We start from the raw sequence: 21,045 nt of genomic DNA, 5'->3' as shown, positions 1-21,045 counted from the left end.
GACAGACCGGCCATCCAGGGGCACACAGGCTGTGCATGACAGAAAAGAAGAGGCGGGTCGTGTCCCCAGGCCTGGCACCCAGGACCCGGCGGGGAAGTGCGGCGCACAGCAGCGACGTCTTTCTCCAGCAGGCCTGCGCCCTCGCTGCTGCGTGCATTGCTGTGCTGGTCCCCCCACCCAGAGAGGCAGCAGCCGGGGTGTGGGGGAGTCCCAGTGCCCTGGGCTGCCGGGTGGCAGTGGTGACTTGAACTCGTTGCCTGCCGGTTGAGAGTTTAGGCAGCAGCTGGGGGAGTACATCCGCGTTGTTGCCACCGTCCCACAGAACACTGTCATTCTTGAAAAGGACAGAGACACACCCACAGGTAGTAACACATGTATCATATGGTGAAGAGAAAAAAGTTGGCTCAAGAGTCAGGTACACTATCATCCTAGTTTAGTGAACGAGTCCAGAACGTCCCCTTCCCGTATGTCAGTGCATTTATTCCTTGCACGGCTGTGAGGTCACGGAAGGGTCTGCAAGGACCCGCAGCCAGCGGTCAGTGTGGGTTACGGCTCACAGGTGTGGGGCTAGGTGAGGGGAGGGAGAGAGGGCTATCTTCTTCAGTATACAACACTATGGAGTGTTGCTGGTTGCAATGGATAGGTATTTCTTTTATAATTAGAAACATTTAAAAATGCCTTAAGGAAAATATAGTTTCTTTAGAAAACTTTTTTTTTGATTGTTAAGTGATCTTTAATTGAAATATTTTCCTTTGTAGTTCTTAACTAGCTGGGCACTCCACTGCACCGCTGTTGATGTCACCTATGATGTCATGAGGGTGGTGGCCATCAATGTTGCAGCCCCCAGACTGGGCCATCCCCAGGGTCTCTTTAATGGTTCCCGAGAGTTCTCTAGCCAGAGATCGGTGCCGCATCTGTTGGGCGATGCTGACGATCTCGTCAAAAGTGATGTTTCCACTGCGCTTGATGTTTTTCTGCTTCTTTCTGTCTCGTGGCGGTTCTTTGAGGGCTTTGATGATCAGGGCAGAGGCAGAAGGCACCACTTCAGTCTGGGCCTGTCTGTTCTGAATGGTCAGTTTCACTGGGATCCGCAGACCCTGCCAGTCACCGGTTGCTTTGGCAATGGCATCACCAACCCTTTTTGGAGACAAGCCCAGGGGGCCGATCTTGGGAGTCAGGGCGGACGTGGCACCGACTTCCCCGCCGGCGCGCCTCAGGTAAACGACTTTGATCTCATCGGGGTCGAACTTCGACGGCCTGGTGGAGGCAGCTGCTGTCGGATGAACCCGGATTCGGGACGACCGAAGACAGTTGCACCTTCGCCTCCTCCGAGCTGAAAGGCGAAAGGTCTTTAGAAAACTTTTAATTTTAAACATAGAGGTTTCTAAAAGGGACTGTGCTTATCATCCAGTCACTGTGGATTATGTCCCTACTGTGTGCCCAGAAATGGGATAAGTGACATTGTGTAATGTGTCCAGATTTGGACCCCACGTCCTGGCCCAGTGTTGCCGAAGGCGCTTTCCCTGTTGGAATCTCCCAGTGCTGAACACTTAATTGTTTCCTCTTTTCTTGGTCAATGTAAATGTTGTTGCAATAAACATTGATCATTCCTAATCTTTGTTCATGGATTGTTTTCCTAGAAGACATAGATACTGATTTATTCATGGTTTTAAAAGCTTTTTAAATAGATTGAGAAATGGCCACTTGGGATTCATCGTCAGGTGTAAGGGGAGGGCGGGAGAGTGGCCTGGGGGGTGGTGGCTGCTGCTTCCATTTTCCCTGCACATGTGTGACTCTGGCAACTAAACGCAGGTGCCACTCTGTCAGGCCGAGGGTCACAGAAAACGGGGAAGGTGAATGAATTTCTGTTTTGTCAGTCTGTACCCCTTGATGTGTTGGTGTCTTTTCAGGGAGCTGGGAGGCAGATGGGGAGGGGTCTTTGTCCCCATGCGGGACGCTGGGGACTGCTAAGGGCATCTCCACTCTTGTCTGAGGGGCTTCAGAGCCTCTTTCCCCAACTGCCTCTTGCCCTGGGCACTTCTCCCAAAGGTCAGAGGTGCCACCTCACCAGCACCTGTTCTCTGTGCTCTGAGAGCTTCAGCTGATGTTATAAATAAACCCGCCATTTGCTAAGTATACAGCCTCAAAAGGCGAGGTGGCCTGGGGTGGTGGGACAAGTGCGTACACACAGGTGTGGTCCGCTGGGGATGTAGCTGGGAGCCCATGGGAGTAGAGGCTTAGGACCTCTAATGGGGGCCATCCTCCCACCCCCTCAACCCAGGAGAGCCCCGTCTTCCGTCATCTTCGGGTTGGGAGAGCCCCTTTTATAAGGCCTGTGGAGCAGGAACTGCTCGCCCTGGGTGGGGGCGGAAAGCGATCTCCACGTGCTCCTGGGGTTTGGGTGGTGGGGACAGGCAAGGGCTTACCAGTGCAGTGGGCGCTGAGTTGGAGAGGGTGCTAGTGACGTGTATGCATTTCTGTGTTTGCCGGTGTTTGTGACGTCAGGACTGCGCAGAAAGGGGCGCTGCACATGATGGTCTCTTTGCACTTAGGGCCTGATCTTTCTCTCAGGCCACCTTCTACAGTAATAAATGAGGAAGGAAAAACCAACGTTTTAATTTTACAGTTTCCTCCTATTCTAAAATTGCCATTAAGACTCAAAGCCAGTGGCCTAAGCAGCCTTTGGTTTGTGGTTCTTTGTAGGGAAGAGCAGATTAGAGACTGTCTTTGTGGCTGGCTCACTGAAGTCGGGCCAGAGGATCGGGCTGGGGGCGGGTGCCCTTGGCTGTCAGCCCTGAGGACCAGGGTCAGGCAGAGAGGCCTGTTTCTGCGGGCTGGAGGTTCACATGCAAACAGCCTGGAGGCTCAGGCCGTCCTGTGGGGTTTTGTGGCCTGTGCTGGTCTTGCTGATTCTAGCAGTGCCTCGAGGGAGGGGTGCACTGTGTGTGTGTTGGGTGACCTGGGGCAACACCGGCCCACCTTAAGATTTCTCTGCATCGAGCAGTTAGCCCAGGTTGTGGACCCTGCCTCCATGGCAGGAGCTCTCTCTAGGGCTCGGTCCCGTGGGCCCTGTGCCAGCCTGCAGGTTCCTTTGGAGAACAGAGTCCTCTGGGACAGACAAACATGCTTCTAGGGTTCTTGGTGCATTGGTTGGTGCCTTCAAGCTTTTCAGACCCTTGCACTTTGATCGGACTAGGACTACACCAAAGGAGGATGATGGGTTCTTTTGGGACGTACCCCCCGCCCCGGCACCACCCAAGGCCACTCCAAGAGTGTCCACTTGGACCCAAAATCCAGTAGGTGCCAGGCAAATAGGCACACACCCCTCAAAGCATCTTGTGGGACCCTTCCGTATTATCATGTCAGAGAGCTGGTAAACCCACTTCCCTTCTTGCCAAATACCACCACAACGATGACAGCAGGTGGATTTGTCGTCTGCTGCCTGGGCAGCTGTGGTGGTCTCAGAATAACTTGGCACTGCTCTTGCTCCAATGGCGAGGACACTGCAAGGGGGCCCTGACGACGCTGGTCCCTGCTCTGGGTGGTGCTGTTACTCCTTGAGAACCTAGAGCTGTGCACACCTTCTGGTGTGAATCTGGTCCGTGGTCTGGCCTTTTGCTGTTTGCTTGTTTTGTCTGATCTCAGCATGGTCACTCAAAGGGATTCCACACTTCCCAGACACTGACGGATGACATGTGGCAAGGAGAGGTGTCAGCACACTGCTTGGTGCTCAGAGGGCAGCAGGTGTGAGGGCCAAGAGGGCTGGCATCACTCAGTTTGCCATGACCCTCAGCGCAGAATGCTGCACGGGGGCATGGCCCCCCTCGGGCCCTCAGCCCAGAGAGTCTGTGCGGGGGGATGATTTGCATCAGGAGCCCCACATCCAGGGGTGAAGGTCCACCCTGCCAGGCCAGCCTGTGTTACCTTGCCCTGCACTAGAGTCAGGATTCAGAACCACCGCTTGATTCCATTTTTGGCAGTGGGCACTTCCTGGCACCCTGTGTCTGGGTCCCCACGGCTCTACCTCGAGGAAACCTCCACCTCCCAGAGACCAGACCCTTTTCAGAGGAAGCAGACACTGTGTCAGGAAGCCTTGTCCACTTCCATAAGGAAGGAGGTGCCTTTGTGCATGAAGGGGCCTGGGAGGCTCAGGTTCATCTCAAAGGGGCGCCCAAAGCAGGAAGGACAGAACAGTCCTGTATCTCAGAGTCACACACGGCTTCTGACTGAGACGCCAGCCTGCAGTGTCGTGAGGAGCCTGGGAGACCCGCTGGGTTCAAATTCCACCCTGCCTCTACCTCCCAGTGACTCCGGGCCAGCTGTTCAATGGCCCTGGGCCCCAGCTCTCCATCTGTGAGTGGGTGGTGTGGGAGGGCCCAAAGCAGTGCCTTTGCCAGGTGAAGTCTGAGAAGCCAGCAGTGCTGTTGTCGGTGATTTGGTGCGTCTGATCCCTGAGAGAAGGACCCCTCCCTCCTTTCACAGACGCTGGGAGCAGCCGTTCTCCACAGCCCTTTGTTTTTAGAGATAAGGTGGCTGGACACGTCTCAGAAAGGGGTGAGAAGGAAGAGGGGAAGCAGGAAGGATGAGGAGAGGAGGGTGGAGCCGGGGAGGGGGGAGGGGAGAGAAAAAAGGGAAGAGTTCTTTGATTCACTTTTTAGTTTCTTCCTTATTTCAGCCAAGTTTACAAACTATCCGGTGCTTAGGTCTCATCTGTAATTGTCCACAGTTCTTCACATGCAGTGGATTTGTAAACTTGGCAGTGTTTCTTGCTAATTAGGCCAACAGTGAAGTTAAAAATAATTTTGGAGTTTCAGATAGCAAAGAGAACTTTGACTTCTTGTGGGAGGAGCCGGCGTGCCAAGGGTCTGCTGGGTGTGTGTGTGTGTGTGTGTGTGTGTGACAGCAGTTGGTGCCAGATTTGAGGCAGCCTCATTGAGGCCACAAGGGAAGGGAGGGGTCACTCTGCATGGGAAGCTGGTCTGAGGGATGAGTCCTGTCCCGTGCACTTCATCCAAATGTGCCGGTGGGTCTGGCATCCAGGTGCTGTTTCCGCCCTGTGGCTGGGAGACTGTGCCAAGCTTTTCTCCTCTTGTGCATGAGAGACACAGCTAAGAGAATAGCCAGTATCCCATTAGAAGTAATTTTAGAGCTTTTATTATTTCACTCTCGAATGTTCTGCCTCTGCCTGCCCCATGCCTTCCAGCTGCCTGTCTCTCCTTGCTGGACTGTGTTTCAAGGAAGCCCGCAATCTGGAACATTTCACAGGGTTTCGTGTCTCCTCTGGGTCTGTGTTAGCTTCCACCTCCCCTGCCCTTCCCTTGGCTCCTTCCTTCCCTGCAGCGTGGTCACATTTTCTGGGAAGCCTTTGCCTCCCCAGCCAGAACTCGTTCTTGCCGTGCCTTTCTGTGCCCAGGCTGTGATCTCTACGGAAGGCTTTCATCCAGCCTACGCACAGTTAATCTGGGTATCACTAAGGTTGCGGTGAATGCTGGCCTTCCTTACAGAGGACCAATGACAGGCGTGTTACACACATGCATCTTCCTCATAGATGTCACACCTGCCTACGTGTGAACCGTGATAGGCATGTGTGACACAGACATCTTAATAGATGCCCAGCATGCACAGCAAATAATAGGCTTATCACACATGAGCATCTTTGCAGATGTTATGCTTGCTTATGTGTGAAGCCATATGAGCAAATAGCCTTGCATCTAGCTGCCCTGTTGCTGCTGCCTTCACTCTTGGGAAACCCCCAGGAAGAGTTGGAGACAGCCCTGACTGTACAGTAGGACCTGCTGGGGAAACGGGACCTAGTACGTATTGAACGGACTGCAAATCAATTATATGGAAATGTCAAGCTTTGGTCATGTCCGCATCCCCTTTAGCCTCAGGAGAGTATAGGAAAGACACCTAACTCCATGTGAGTCTTGTTTTAGCCGTGGGCCCAGAGTAGTCCACGGTGCATCTGAAAGAGTTTGGTAGTTTCCCTGTTAGGCCAGAGGCAAATGAACAACGGGAAGCCGTCCACTCAGAACTCTTTCGAGGACCTGTGTTTTGCGCTGGATGTACTAATGGCAGACTGATTTTGTAAGGAAGGAAATGGCTTTTCTGTTCTTTTGTTAATATTTAATAAATTCTCTTTCTCAAGTTCAGGCCAGGACTCTTTTAGAGAATGGTGTGGGAAAAAGAAAGAAAAGCAGAAGTAGTCAAAATATACGGAGTGGGAAAGAGCAGGATGAAATTGTATGCTGATTGTTTCCGAAAAATAAATATGGGTCTTAAAAGAGAAGCTTTTCTTTCCAGCCACAAACCAGGAACGGTTGTCTTTGGCTAGGTCAGGCGTCATATTTTACGTATCCAAGACCAGTCGGGGGGCTTACAGCTGCAGTACTTGTGACGTTCCACAAATTTGCTATTTTTTAGATTGTTGTCCTTCCTTGACTTCAAAAAAAGCACATAATGCAAACTATGGAGAAATTTTTGCTGTTGAAATCCAGGAACCTGCACTGCAGCGGCGACAGCCAGTCATTAAACTGGTTGTGATGAGGTCCTTGGCCTTCACCTTCACCCAGGACAACTCTGGTTGGAGGGTGGGGAGAACTCTGCAGCGTCTGGGCTGCCCGGGGTCCTGAGGCATCTGGCCAACCTGAGGTCTGAACCCCTCAAGTCCGTGTACCACTGGGTATGTTAGAGTTAGAAGTAGTGGGTTCAACACAGTTGGAAAAATCAGGCTTTGACAGCAAAGATGATTTTCGTTTTTCACTAAACTGTTTTTATGGTTCCACTGGAATGGCGTGTGCCCGGCCTCTGTCAGGGCTGGGTTGGGGGACCTTGTCTCAGGGAGCACAGAGGAGGGAAAAGGTGCAGGTGTCTGGGGCGTGGCTTTAACTCCCAAATCAATGGGATAAAGTTAGATCCTTCAAAAAGAATCCTTTGTAATAAATGAAGTTCAAAATAGACACATCCACACACCATTTTTCACCTATCAGATTAGCAAAGATCCATAATTTTGATAGCTTAGTACGAGCATGGGCATGGGAAAACGGCATTTGCAAACATGGTGGTGGAACTGTAACTTGCTACGATGGAGAACTCTTTGGCAATACGATAAATTTAATGGAAATGACAAATCCTTTGTGCCCAAAATTCTGATACTAGGAGTTTATCGTTTCTCATGCATACATGGCGTTTCTGCAAGGTTATTTGTTGCTTGCATTCCTGGTACCAGCTAAAGACTGAAGATAATCGTTAAAGGGACTTATCTAAGGCAAAGAAGATGATCGAAAACTGTGAACAGTAAAATGACAGCAAACTCACAACTATCAATAACCAAACCTAAAAATCAAAAACAAACTAAACAGACAACTAGAACAGGAACAGAATTACAGAAATAGAGATCACATGGAGGGTGAGCAGTGGGAAGGGGGAGAGGGGAGAATGAGAAAAAAGGTACAGGAATAAGAAGCATAAATAGTAGGTACAAAATAGGGGAGGTTAAGAATAGTATAGGAAATGGAGAAGCCAAAGAACTTATATGTAGGACCCATGGACATGAGCTAAGGAGTTAGGGGATGTGGGTGGGAGTGGGGTGCAGGGCAGAGGGGGATAAAAGGGAGAAGAAAATGGAACAACTGTAATAGCATAATCAATAATATATATATGTATATGTATATGTATATGTGTATGTATGTATGTATAAAAGCTTGTGTTTGCTTCCAAAACCTCCAGGAGGAACAGGAAACTCGTGGCATTGTTGCCTGCAAAGGAGGCTGCAGGGTGGAACTTAGTTTGGACCACTTAACGTTTTAAGGAGCCCTGACAAATGGAACACTGCCTTAAAGTTAACTTGAATCCTGAATATGTACTGTGTCAAACGATAAGGACATTTGGGCTGCCAAAGATACACCCTCCGTGCACCACAGAACACAGTGACTGGAGGAGGTGCTCGGGCCACATGAAAAACGAATGAAACAAAGGGTGACAGGGTGTGAGAAGCAGTAGCGTGTCCGGGCATGACATCGGAGAGGCCAGAATGCTTTAGCTGGGCGCAGTGACCACGCCGAACCTCTGTGCCTGCCGGTAGGGGTGCAGTCACAGCGACTAGCTGCATGATCTCGATGTTGTACCTGACATCTTTGGGGGTGAAAAGATTTAGAATCACTTGTAAAGAAAATAGGGAAGACGGTGTAAAAATAGTCGAACAGCAGAAACTGGGAGGAGGAGGTGGGAGATGCACGTAGCTTTCAGGTCTTTGTCTTTCACAGCAGGGAGTCCACACTTCAGTTTAAAGTGATAAATCCAGGACTGTCAGTGAGGCGGCTCTTTAAATTTATCATGGTTGCTCAAAGAACTAAGAAACAAATTGGTAAAAGAGGCTATTTCTAGAGACTGTCTGTGGCTGGGCATGGGGCTACAGAGACACTTTCAAGGTTTTATCTTGGACTCCGGCATCTGGAAATTTCCTGCCATGCATCACGGGTACCACTGAACAATAAGAACAATGAACAAAACATGTATATGATAACAGTTTTAAACCTTGAGACAAAGTTGTAGGTTCTGTCTCTAGAACCTCTGCAGTTTTCTCTAGAAAAGGGAACTGGCCTTCTCTCCTCTCCTCATGACTCATGGCCAGCCCTGGTGAGCAGAGAGGAAGCAGATGGATTTTGTTTTTGTGCGGTTAGTGCCTGAGCTTCCAGCAGCGAGGCCTTCGCAGTCACGCTTGCCTGCTCGTCAAGTCTGGCTCTCAAAGGCACGTGCCTTTCTCTTCATGTTTTTAAAGCCCGTGCTCGAATGTGGGCGGTATAGTCCCAGAATCCCTTGTGCTGCGATTGGGGACTGGGAGGTCACTCCTCTGGTCAGAAATGGGCCATGAAACCCAAAGCGATGCATCCCTGACCTGCTGCTGCTACAGAAGGAACTTCGCCTGTGCTTTTCGGGGACGGTTTCCTATAGAAATGGGATCTGTGGGTTTCCCAGGTCCATGTGCCTGGCCATGTGCCAGAAATGCTTACTGTCTTAATAAAACTGTTGCTACCATCCTCCCCTCTTTTTGCCATCTTAAAAAAAAAAAAGAAAGAAAACTGGCATTTCTCTGAGTCAAAGTAAAAATGTAGCTGAAAAGCTGGACAATCATGTCAGTGAAGGTATGAAGAAATTGGAACTTCCGCGCACACAATGCCGGTGGGAATGTAAATGGTACAGCTGGTGTGGAAAGCACTTTGGAAGTTCTTCAAACAGTTACACACAGTGTTACCCTATGGCTCAGCAATTCTACTCTCATACATACAACCAAGAGAATTCAAAACATACATTCACACAAACACTTGCACCCCAATACCATGGCAGCATTTTCCACAATAGCTGAAATTTGGAAACAGCCCCCATGCCCATCAGCTGAAGGATAGATGGACTCATTATGCTACATTCATACAACGTATTACTCAGCTGGGAGAGGTTAGCACCCTCCTCCGCTGCTGAGACCTCTTCGCAGGGTTTGTAATTCGTACCGTGCGTGCACCCACTTCTCCCAATTGACAGAACAGGGAACAGGAAGCAGTCACATGGAGCATGTTTCTGCATCTTACATGCCCAGTCCGTCACAGAATGTCTCCTGTGTGAGGCTTCCAGCCCTGGAGCTGCTGGGGAAATGTGTTTCCTCCCGGGGAGTTGGTGTGTCCCACCGTATTTCCACTCGTACCTTAGCTGCTAGGAAGCTCAGCACTCAGTTGATCACTAAGTCGCACAGGTTGGGATTGGATAGATGTAATTTTTCTCCCCTCCTTTTACCATACCTTAAACTTTTAATTTCCAGTTTAACAACCTTACTCTATACTTGTCTTTTACACTGTAACATGTTACCTATCCTTTTTGGAAATGGGAGGAAATCTGGCATGGATGCAAGTCGCTATTCCTGCACCGTTCAGATGTCTGCTGTGTTTGTGACGGTGGTCGGGCTGTGCGCTGCGGGTGTCCGGGCAGCTTCGCATGGGGTTTCCAGACATCTGCATCAGTATGTAGTGGAGGAGGCTGTTTATAACTTGATTTAGAGATCCAATCTCATCTGGCTTGATAGCGTTTTGTTCTATTTAATATCAAGTGCTAAAATAGCAATCAGCCAAAAATGTATTCAAGGAAATAGAATTTTTAATCATGAAACTGATCTCTTTGGGAAATAGACTTTTATTTTGTTATAGTGAGCTCCATTGGCTACCAGAATGTGTAGACCCATTTGCGTGTGTAAGTCGGAATTGCCCAAGGCCTGCATACGGATGGGGAGCATGAGAGCCAGCGTTCCTCCTTGTGTCCGCTTCCCCACACGGAGGCCTGTGGGCTGGGAGGCGACTGCTCCTACGGGACTGCCGCAGGGGCTCATGGCCAGTGTAGGTATTCCTTAGTGAGGATGGCCTGTGGTTGAGTTGGAAAACCATACTTAAGTAGGAAAGAACAAAGTGCCATAGCTGCGCCGATGGCTGCTGGATTCAAGCGCATCTGGGAAGTGTACTCCCGGGGAGTTCTGTTGGTGTGGGCTCCAGGCTCACAGCTGGGCGAATGGTGCTTTGTGACCTCTCACCCTTCCCTCCCAGTGCCTCCCCCATTCCTTCCTCCATCCTCTCTTCCATGGATTTGGTGAGAGCGCACTGGCCCCCGTGCTGGGTGCTGGAGGTCACCCAGGTTTCAGCTGCCACTCTAGTTCTGGGTACCTGGTGTCTGACACGCCCCCCGCCCCAGCATAGAGGGCATTGTTCCTGAATGTGCTCCAGGGAAGCCAGCCTTCAAGACAAGGAGGGTGCTTCTCTATCAGGGTTGAACCCAGCAGTGGCACTGAGACCTCCCTCGGCTCCTCCAGTGAGGCATGGTGTTCACACATGGCTCTTCCCTCTCCCCGGGTGCAGCTGGAGACCCAGCTGCCTGGGGGTTTGGGTTTGGGGTTTGGGTTTGGGTTTGGGTTTTTCTGGCTGCGTTCACTGAGAGCACACACAGGAGTTACTATCCGTCAGGGATGATGACTGCTTCCCGATCCTACCTTTGTTTTCTTTACCCAGTGCCTGATTCCTGTATTCGAAAGCAGGGTTTGCTGTTTCAGTGCTGTTTATATTACTGTTATTGCTGTTAGTAGATTAGGCGTTCAGAGATGATATCACATACCAAATTTGCTGACTTTATAAAAGCTGATGGACAGTTGTGGTTGGTAAACAGTAAATTTAGAGATGTGGTTAATAGGAGGAGTCATGTGAAACTGATTACTCATTTGCTTTTTAGAATGAAAACAAGAGTTGACTTTTCATCTACCTTGTAGTCATTTGTTCACCTATTCATTAAAATAAGTAAGTCAATGCTGACTTTACATCAGGGCCAGCTTTACATTCTTATGTGAATATCTCCACTTACTCGTGGGGAGGCGGGGGAAGGGTTTTCTCTGAGAGACACAAAAAGGCACCATAACATGCAGTTAGAAAGGGAAGCAGCCTGTAGCCTTTGGCATAAGTAATCAACGTGGAAGAAACAAATCTGTTCTGAGCCAAAACAACCCCTGAGAACTGGGACAACCACCCTCGCTCTGCTGAGGGGGCTGCCAGCAGAGGCTTGGGAGTAACTCATCATTCTCGGCCTTTTTTGATGGGGTCCCCAACTGTAAGGACTCTGGGTAGATTACAGGGTGCTGGCCGCTGCTCCCAGCCCTCCTGGTCTGAGTGGTTTATTAATGTTGGCACAGGTCGACCAGCTGGCCCTCTGATGTTGCCATTGTCATAGTAACCAGGATGTCTCTATAACAGTCCAGATTGGGGGCCTGTAGAGTGGGAGGAGTGTGGGTCGGACTGCGTTCGTACCAGAATGAGATAATGCAGCATCTTCCCATTTGCAAGCATCTGCTGTTTAGGGCAAGCTCTTCCTTCTTTTTCATCCTGACAGTCCCCACCTGGGAGAGAAGTGTCTGCTCCCCTCGCTGGTGTTCAGAGGTCCTTTGGAGAATAAACGGGAGCAAAATCTGGGTTCTGCATTGTCTACAATGACCCCTTCTCTTAGACTATTAATGAAGTATTTTTTCTCTTTGTAAGAAACACAGGAACTTGCAGCTAAATATCTCACTTGTGACAAACAACACTTTTCAAAGGAAAATGCGATAAGCCCTGATTCACATCATAAAGGGAACAGCTGAAAAGTCAATAAAGACAATAAAGACAGGCTGGTTTTGAGGTTAAAGATTTGTGAACACTGCAAAAACGAACGTTTCCAGACCCAGAACTGGGAGGCCGCGAGGGCCCATGTTGAGCTTGGTGTGTGTGCTGTGGCTGCCCGTTCAGGTGAGCTCAGTGGAAGGACCCGGCACCAGGGAGCCCGTGGCTCTTCCCCCTGTGCCTCTCCCCTCCCCCTCCCTGTCTGGAGAAGCCCAGGGAGCCACGCCCCACCCTTTCCTGTCTGTGGGTTCATCCCTTACTCTGCATGCATATGAATGTGCACATATGACCTTTCACATCTGCCAGGAGCCTTCAGAAAATCTGGCTTTTGACATTTAACAACTGACATGAAGCCTGGCTCGGATTCAAATCCCTCTTACCAGATTGGCCATGTTTTTATTTGCTCAACTCACTGTAAAAATGGCACGTTCTGGAAGGAAGTGTTGTAATAAGGTGGCTTAAGGATAATAGTGGCTTTAAGAAGACATTTATTTTTCTTTTCCTTTACTAACTGATAGCCATCGATGATGGTACCACTTCCCATGTAAGTCGCAGTGTGTGTTTTGGTCGGGGTCATGCAAAAGGTGTGACTGCATTGCATGGATTGATGCTGAGTGCTCAGTGCTGAGCTGGGAAGGTGGAATTTGGAGGAACTTCTCTAGTTTTGTTTGATTCCTTCCTTCCTCCCTCCTTTCCTTCCTTTTCAGCTTTAACAAGAGTGAGGTGGGTTGGCCCTCAGTGGTATTAATGGGTATTATCAGCAAATGCCTAGGCTGTTACCGCTGTGGTGCGAAGTGCTCAGGCCTGTTCTTTCTTTCTAGCTCTGGGTCTGGTGCCTGTGGACGCCCAGGCGTCTTTAGAAGCGCAATGATTTGGTGACAGGGAATACTCTTGGAGGAGATAGCATGGGCGAGGCATTTCTTCCATGTGTAGTGGACTGACTTCACCTGGGCATCAGCTGTCCCGGTTGAAAGTCACCTCTCCTTCATTTCTGCTCACTCTCAGTTCACAAGTAAACAGGGATGTTTGGACAGGCCTTCATGCTTGCCCCAAACTTCTGGCAGAGGATGCCAGCCATTGTGGTATTGATAACGATCTCTGGACAGACCCAGGGTCAAATAGGGAGTTGTGACATTGGGGGCATTTTCTGCAGGGCTTGGCAGGCAAGGTGGCTTCCTTGAAAGTTCCTCCCTTTCTCCAAAGGTGCTTCTGTGCTCCTAGGGCTTCTGCGTGGAGGAGGGGGCTTGTGGGAGGGAGACACTCGACCTACAGCAGCGCTTTCTTGACTTCTTCCTTACTGGCTAGTCATTCTGCATTAAACAGCTGTAGTTCATAATGTACTGTCATCAGCAAAAAAGAGTTCTCCGTAATTATTGCCCCAACTTTGACCTAATATTGTCAAGTTAATCTCAAGATACAAACGGGACCTGGGGGTTGAATCCTTGATAAGGTATACATGCAGTGGAATATCATTTAGCCCTGGGAAGAAAGGAGATTCTGACAGATGCAGTGTAGCGCGGATGAACCTTGAGGACATTTATGTAAGTCAGAGACAGCAGGACACATACTGTGTGAGGGCTCTAGAGCAGCCAAAGGCAGAGAAACAGAAAATAGGTGGGTGGTGGCTGGGGCAGGGAGAGGAGGAAATGGGGAGCTGTTGTTTAGCAGGTGTAGAGTTTTGTTTTGCAAGATGAAAAAGTCCAAGAGACTGGTTGCCTAACAGTGTGAATATACTTCACACTACTGAACTGTACACTTAAAGATGATTAATTTTAATTTATATATTTCTTACCATAATTTAAACATTAAATTAAAGGGGCTAATGTGAGTAAAACCAAATAATTCCTAATTCCTAGACTGATGGAGTCCTACTCTGTCCATTTGTTTTAGGGGGTGATGCGTGTTACTCTGCATTTTTAACAGCACGAAGGGTATTTTCATCAGTATTTTGACTTGTAGCAAGAAACCTAAGACCTTATAAAGACCTAATGAACATACAAAAGTGAGGGCGCATTGCTATGAAATAAAGCCATTATTTGGAAGTGTGTCTGTGCTTAGCAAGGGGCCGAAAGAATTCTATGCTATGTTGATGATATATTTACACTTGCTTTTTAGGTGAAGCCAAAAATCTTCCCACTTACCCTGGGCCAAACAAGATGCGAGATTGCTACTGTACCGTGAACCTGGACCAAGAGGAGGTTTTCAGGACCAAAATTGTGGAGAAATCACTCTGGTAGAGTCTGCTCTTGCTTTCTTTGACACTGATAAGTTTTATTCTGTATGGAAAAATATCCTGAACACATATGCCATCTTGCCACCTCCTGTGTTGTTTAGTTTGCGTGAGGATTAGCAGATGTACATATGGGCTCTGGCGTGCAGGGCAGAGTTAGCCTGAGTGTCCATCTTGGGTAGTGATACTCTCCAAATGCTTGTGAGGCCTGGGACTGAACATCATAAAGGAGCAAAGAGCACGTATGTAACTGTGTATTTGTCTCCGAGAAAATTTTTTAAAATTTATTTATTTATTTTTAGAGAGAGGAGAAGGGAAGAAGAAAAGGAAGAGAAACATTGGGTGGTTGCCTCTGGCGCACCCCCAACTGGGAGCCAACCCGGGCCACAACCCAGGCACGTGCCGTGTCTGGGAATTGAACTGGCAACCCTTTGGTTCACAGGCCAGTGCTCAATCCACTGAGCCACACCAGCCAGGGTGAGATAATTTCTTATTAGAGATGAACCAGAAATATACGGCGACAAAAGAGTACCAATCAAGGATTTTGAGGCCCTGGCTGGCTAGCTCAGTTGGTTATAGGGTCATCACCACATACCAAGGTTGCAGGTTTGATCCCTGGTCAGGGCACATGTAAGACTCAACCAGTGAATGCATAAATAAGTGGAACAACAAATGGATGTTTCCCCCTCTCCCCCTTCCTCTCTCTCTAAAATCAATAAATTAAAAAAAAATAGGGAAAAACCACAGGTTTTCAGTGGATAAATGTTTGGAAAGCTTCCCCCCCGCCCTTCCTTTAAATTTATCTAGATAGGCATGCCTAAAATGGCCATGGATTATCCACTGAGGTAGGAGACCTAGAAAACATTTACCGATAGGATTTGGGGAAGACAGGGATCAGGTAAGAAAGAGCAGCATTTAACAGGTCTTAAGATTGAGATGTTTGCTGTACAATAACCACACCCCGGTGCTTCTCAACTTTAGCTTGCCTGAGAATCACTTGGAGGGCTGGTTAAAACAGATGTCTGCCCCAGGATGTTTGGGGCAGGGCTGTAATTTGCATATCTAACAAGTTTCAGAGAGATGCTGCTACTGTTGGCTCTGGACCACACCCCAGGGCATAGGAAGTGGTGGCATCCGGAGAAAAGTCACAGGAGATGGAAAGAGAGAAACCAGAAATGTGAACAGTGAGGCTGCAGAACCTCTCTTTGCATACGTGGCAGCAGGTGGGGTGGGGGTTAGTGGTTTGCAGTCTGGGTAAGCACACCAAAGCTGGTAATGGGCCCTGAGCCCGCTGTATATATGAAGTGGTTAATGGAGTGAAGAATTCCTGTGCAACCAGGGACTCCACCTTCGGGTTTAGAATTATGGGTTGTGTGGGTCCATCCAAACAGCTATTTTGAGTTTGAAAACATTTTTGGCAGATGAATTATATCCTTGCATGTTGCTACTTCTAAGTGGGAACAAACAGCACGTTTTGATGACTTAATGAATTTAATTTTTAGAAAACTGCTAAGGATCTCCTGCCCTTGAGATGTAGACACATTTTGCTCTCCATCTGCACCGCTGCCGCCGGCCCTGGCGAGGCTCCTCCCGAGGCCGAGCTCCCACAGCTGCTGTGGCATTTTAATGCACACTCCACATTCTCTGAAGAAAAATGGGAAGTCTGAGGAGTTTGTTAGGAGTCAAGTCTGGCTTTGCACTGATGATGAGATGATGTGGAGGTGGGGGGTGATGATGTTACCGTAACCTTCAAGGCTTGTTTCCCTCAGCCAAATGTGAGAAAAATCCTTTTTGTGTTTAGTCGATGTTGGAGGCCCGTGGTTCATAAACCCGGAGGACTGGAAGATTACTGTCAGTTTCTGTGAAGCGGGCTGTCCCCAGCTGAATGAGGATCTCTGGGGAGGGAATGTATTTGAAAACCCCTGTTTATTTGTTTCTGGTATTTATTCTTATATGTCTGTTTATTGATCGATTGATTGATTGTTCCCAACCTCTGTTTAGGTGAGGTTGAAAAATGGGGACCACAATCTTCAAAATATTTCAGACAAATTTAGGAGTACAAATTTTTGTGGTTTCTGATTCTCATGGTACTAGAAGATACATTTGTGAGGCAGGAAAGGGAGGGGAAGAGCTAAATAAAAACTATGATGTAGTAATACTGTCCTTTCTGGGAAACCAGCTGTGTTATACCGGAATCAGGTGGTAGCCCCTAACATGCTATCCTAAGTAGCCAGTTAACTCCAGCGGGTGTGCTGGGGTAATGCTCCCAGCCCATCAGAGCTGCTAACCCCTTCACAGACTATCCATACTTTCCTTACAGAGAGTTTTAATAAACTTAATTATTTTTGTTTGTTAATTATTCATTAACTTACTGAATGTTTATCACATGCTTATCTAATATGCCAAGTAAGGAGAGGGGTGCTGTAAGCAGAAAGTTAAGACTGATAGCAAAAAAAGAGACAAACCCACACAAAATAATTTCATTATTTAAGATATGTGGGTCTATGTGGCCATTTAGTATTGAGGCAAAAACTCTATTCCCAGTGCTGGGCTTTGCAAGCTAGTAACCCCAAAGCTCTACTATATAGTGTAAGGGAAAAGGCAAAACCATTTTATAAAAGAAGCTAGTAAGGAAAATTGCTGGCACCACTTGGTGTTGAATGTTTGAAACCAAAAACTCTCTCTCTTGTGAGTTTATAGCTTGAATCCACAAAACATCTGTGGTCAAAAAACCTCAGTCTGTTCATATACATTAACGTAGTCCTGGATCAGTAGTTTGTAATATCCACTATGCCAGTCAAAAGCCAGTCCAATCATCTTTTTCAATACCAGCCCCCAAAGGCTTCTCCTGCATAAAGTTCCTTCTGAATTCTAGCCAAGGTGGAGGCTTAAGTAGAAACCCTTTGCTTCCTTGTACAACCAAAAGGAGGATAACAACCAATCTAAAACCAATAAACAACCAAAATCGCCAGAAAGTCAAACTGCATGGAACTCTGACAACCAAGGAATTAAAGAAAAAATCAACCAGAACAACCAGACCGGTAAGGCGGTGGACCCTGCACCTGGACTCAGAAAAACCTTGTGAGGCGGCTGAGGGGCAGGGCTGACTGCTGAGCTGGGCAGAGCTGTGCGGGAGGGACTGACTTAAGGGGGAAACTGAGACTCAGAGCTGACTGTGGGCTAAGGCTGGGTTCACCGCAGTGGAAGAAAACTTCCAGTCTGACTCTAGAGTCTGTTGGAAAGTGCGCTAGGGACGACGAGCAGGTGAGCAGCATTGCTCCTTCTGTAGCCCCTCCCACACAGGCAGCGCAGGAAGGAGGGTTGCCCTCTTCGGGTGAATACCTAAGGCCCTGCCCCCTTTATAACCTATCAGCTGTGCCAAGACAAAGAAATATGAACCAGGACTTCCGGCCAAGATGGAGGCATAGGTGGAAACATTGTGCCTCCTCGCACATCCAAAATTAAGGACAACAAAGATTTAGAAACAAAAACACTACCAGAACAGTCAGAAAATTGAACTGTATGGAAGGAAGTCCGACAACCATTCATCCAGACCTGTAAGAGGGGCAGAGCCGGCGGCCGTCAGAGAGGGGTCAGGGCAGGAAAAGCAGTGGCTGGCAGACCTGGGCGCAGGGAGGAAACAAGAAGACCCAGTGAAGTGTGCAAGGCCTCTGGCTGACCACGGTCACACGTTCACGCGTGCTGATAAACAAGGCAAAAATTGGCAGCAAGACAGACTGCGCAACCCAGGGCCCCAGCGCCGGGGAAATAAAGCCTAGAAGCACCGATTGAAAACACCCGTGGGAGCGGAGGTGCTGGCGGAGACTCCCAGACTCACAGGAGAGTTTGTTGGAGAGACCTACAGGGTCCTAGAATGTACACAAGTTCACCCACCCAGGAACCAACACCAAAAGGGCCCAATTTGCTTGTGAAAAGTGGTGGAAGGGACTGAAATCTGAGTGGAGCAAGCACCATTGTTTCCTCTCTGACTCCGCCCCCAAATATAGCGTGACAACCCAGCCTCTGGGTGGCCCCGCCCTGGTGAACACCTAAGGCTCCGCCACTCATATGTAACAGGCGTGACCAGACCAAAAATTTATGGCTCAAACTGAAGAACAAATCAAAGCCCCAGGACCAATACATCTAAGTGACCAAGAGATAGCTAACCTATCAGATGCACAGTTCAAAATACTGGTGATCAGGATGCTCACAGCACTGGTTGATTTTAGTCACAAATTAGAGGAACAAATGAAGGCTAAACTAATTGAAATGATGGGAAATGCACAGGAAACCAATAGTGATGGAAAGAAAACTGGGACTAAAATCAATGGAATGGATCAGAAGGAAGAAAGAAACAACCAAACAAAAGAATGAAGAAACACGAATTCAAAAAAATGAGGAGAGGCTTAGGAACCTCCAGGACATCTTTAAATGTTCCAACATCCGAATTATAGGGGTACCAGAAGAAGGAACAAGAGGAAGAGCACCAAGTGGAAAACTTATTTGAACAAATAATAAAGTAGAACTTCCCCAATCTGGCAAAGGCAATAGACTTCCAGGAAGTAATGGCATAATCAATAAAAAATACTTAAAAAGAAAACAGGTATGAGGAACATGAGCTCGGATGAGCTCAGAGGAAGAAATATACAAAGAACACAGAAAATAAAGGCATCTGAGGCCTCTTCCAAGAGAAACAACAGACAGTAGAATCAGACCTGCAGAATTTGTAGAACGCTAAGAAAGTTTAATGAATATAAAGTAATAGATAAAATTAAAAACATGAACAGGAAAAGAAACAATAAAGAATTATTGAACCAATTTGAAAAAGAAAAAATAGAATTTCCAGAAATAAAAGAATTTCAATGAAAACCTCAATGGACAAATTAAAATAGCTGATTAGACTTAGCTGAAGGGAATATTGGTAAATTAGAAGGTAAGTTTGAAATATACCTGGAGACACAAAGAAATGGAAAGTATGAGAGGTTTAGAGGAGACATAGAGATAGAGTGATGTCCAGATATGTCTCATAGGAATTCCAGAGATGAGAGTAGAGAGAATGGTGGAGAGGCCATAGGTGAAGATGGCAGAAAGATTCAGCTTACATTCCTGAGTGGCCTTGATTAGAGGGGCAGAGTCCAGAGGCAGACCAGTCTGGGGTCTCTATGAGAGTCTGGAAGGAAGAAGGCCCAGACTCAGCTGGCAGCTGTGAGCGTGGGAGGAAGTAGGCACACCTGAGGAACAAGGTGGGGCTCTGCTATGTGGACCAGGCCAGCAGTGCAGGCAGTTGTGAGCGTGCCTCACCCCGAGTTTGGCTGTTGCTTTCTACGAAGTGACTGTGCTCTCGTCTTGCATCTCCCCAGCATGCCTCCTCCAGGCTCAGCATCATCTTTGAGATTTGGTCATGTACTTGGCTTCCTGGCAGGCAGCCGGTCAGAGCCAGCAGGGTCTTGTGTGGTGTCCGTGCAAGGGATGTAGTGGTCCCACATAGTGGAGCCCTCCCATGGCCTATGGGGGCAAGGGTCAGCCTTGAGCTCAGCTGCTGCAGCCCAGTGTTGCCTGCCTTCTGACTGCATTGAGTGCAGATAGAACGTGTGGAAAGAGGGAATACATATTTCTTCCTCTCCTTTTCTCCGGCAGAAGGTTGCCCCCGGGGTTCGGACCAGGCCCTGACTACAATGCATGTCCACCAGCAGTAACCGACTGGTGTCTACAGCATCACTCCCGATTCCTGAACAGATATCTCTGTGAAAGTGCCCGCATTTGTTTTATCTTTCTCTTTATTTTTGACATGGAAGAGCAGACATTGAGAGACAGCGTCTGTTGCAGATTTATTGGTCAGAACTCACAGGCTCCGACACATTTGGGAGAACAAGCCCTTTCTTTCTCCCTGGCCTTGCCTCTTCTCCAGGGAAGTGATGCGGGACAACCAGTGTTTCTGTCCTACTATGAGAAATATCTCCCTGATGTGGAGCATGAGATGTTTTTAAATCAGTTAAATGGCAACTCATCATTTGTTAACTGTTTATTTAAACTAAAAGGTTCTGTGGAATTGGGTGGGCAGGGATGGGGCTGGGGCCAGCTGCCTGCCCTGACTGCGCAGTGTGTCTGTCATAGGACTCCCCTTGGAGGGGTCGCCTGCTGCTTCAGAAACAGGCAAGGGGAGGTCATATCGTGGCAAATCACTTCTTTATCCAGTAGAAGGAGGGTATTGATGCTTTATGGACAAGAGAGTTAAAAGCAAGAGCTCTTAAGTGCTGGGTTAGTGTAGTCATTTGCAAGAATATTCCAGAAAATATCAGCATTTTCGTTTCCTTTTACCTACTTAAGTGATTCTTGTAAGGATGATACTGCCCACCTTCCCCCAGAAAATCCCCATAAAATATTTTTAAAAAACCCCCAACCCAGCTCCTGGTGCTCAGTAAGGTGCTGTCCCAAGACTCCCGATCTGACCCTCACCTTCCCCAGTGGCGGCTCTGATTTCGACTATGCTGAACCTCCACCTGACAGCTCACCCTGGGCCCCTGCCCCACATCCAGCCCAGAAGCCCCTTCCCTCCTGCTTCCACTCACCTGTTTGTATGTGTGTTGCCATCTGGAGGGGAAGGGGCCTACCACGTTGTCCTGGCCCAGTCCACCAAGT

The 21,045-nt window shown here is 48.3% G+C and overlaps 2 protein-coding genes across 2 annotated transcripts in view; one reads left to right on the top strand and one right to left on the bottom strand.

The window, feature by feature from the left end:
- Positions 1–21,045, top strand: part of RASA3 (RAS p21 protein activator 3) — a 120,024-nt gene that overhangs the window by 23,025 nt on the left and 75,954 nt on the right. The window contains exon 2 of the mRNA XM_037042097.1: positions 14,292–14,409. Coding sequence (XP_036897992.1) covers positions 14,292–14,409 — 118 coding nt within the window. The remainder of the gene's footprint in view (positions 1–14,291; positions 14,410–21,045) is intronic.
- LOC118984222 (60S ribosomal protein L12-like) lies at positions 709–1,376 on the bottom strand. The gene has a single exon (XM_037042000.1). It carries the CDS (start codon positions 1,374–1,376, stop codon positions 762–764), a length of 615 nt encoding a protein of 204 aa, XP_036897895.1. The 3' UTR covers positions 709–761.

This window comes from Sturnira hondurensis, unplaced genomic scaffold (genome assembly GCF_014824575.4).
Source record: "Sturnira hondurensis isolate 20B ecotype Veracruz unplaced genomic scaffold, ASM1482457v3 Scaffold0003681, whole genome shotgun sequence".
NCBI classification, from domain to species: Eukaryota; Metazoa; Chordata; class Mammalia; order Chiroptera; family Phyllostomidae; genus Sturnira; species Sturnira hondurensis.
The sequence above is the reverse complement of the archived record's forward strand: the minus strand, read 5'-3'. Positions and strand labels throughout refer to the sequence as shown.

Excerpts from the sequence above, each read along its gene's own strand:
- LOC118984222 (XM_037042000.1), bottom strand. The coding sequence starts at position 1,376 with ATGTTTAAAATTAAAAGTTTTCTAAAGACCTTTCGCCTTTCAGCTCGG.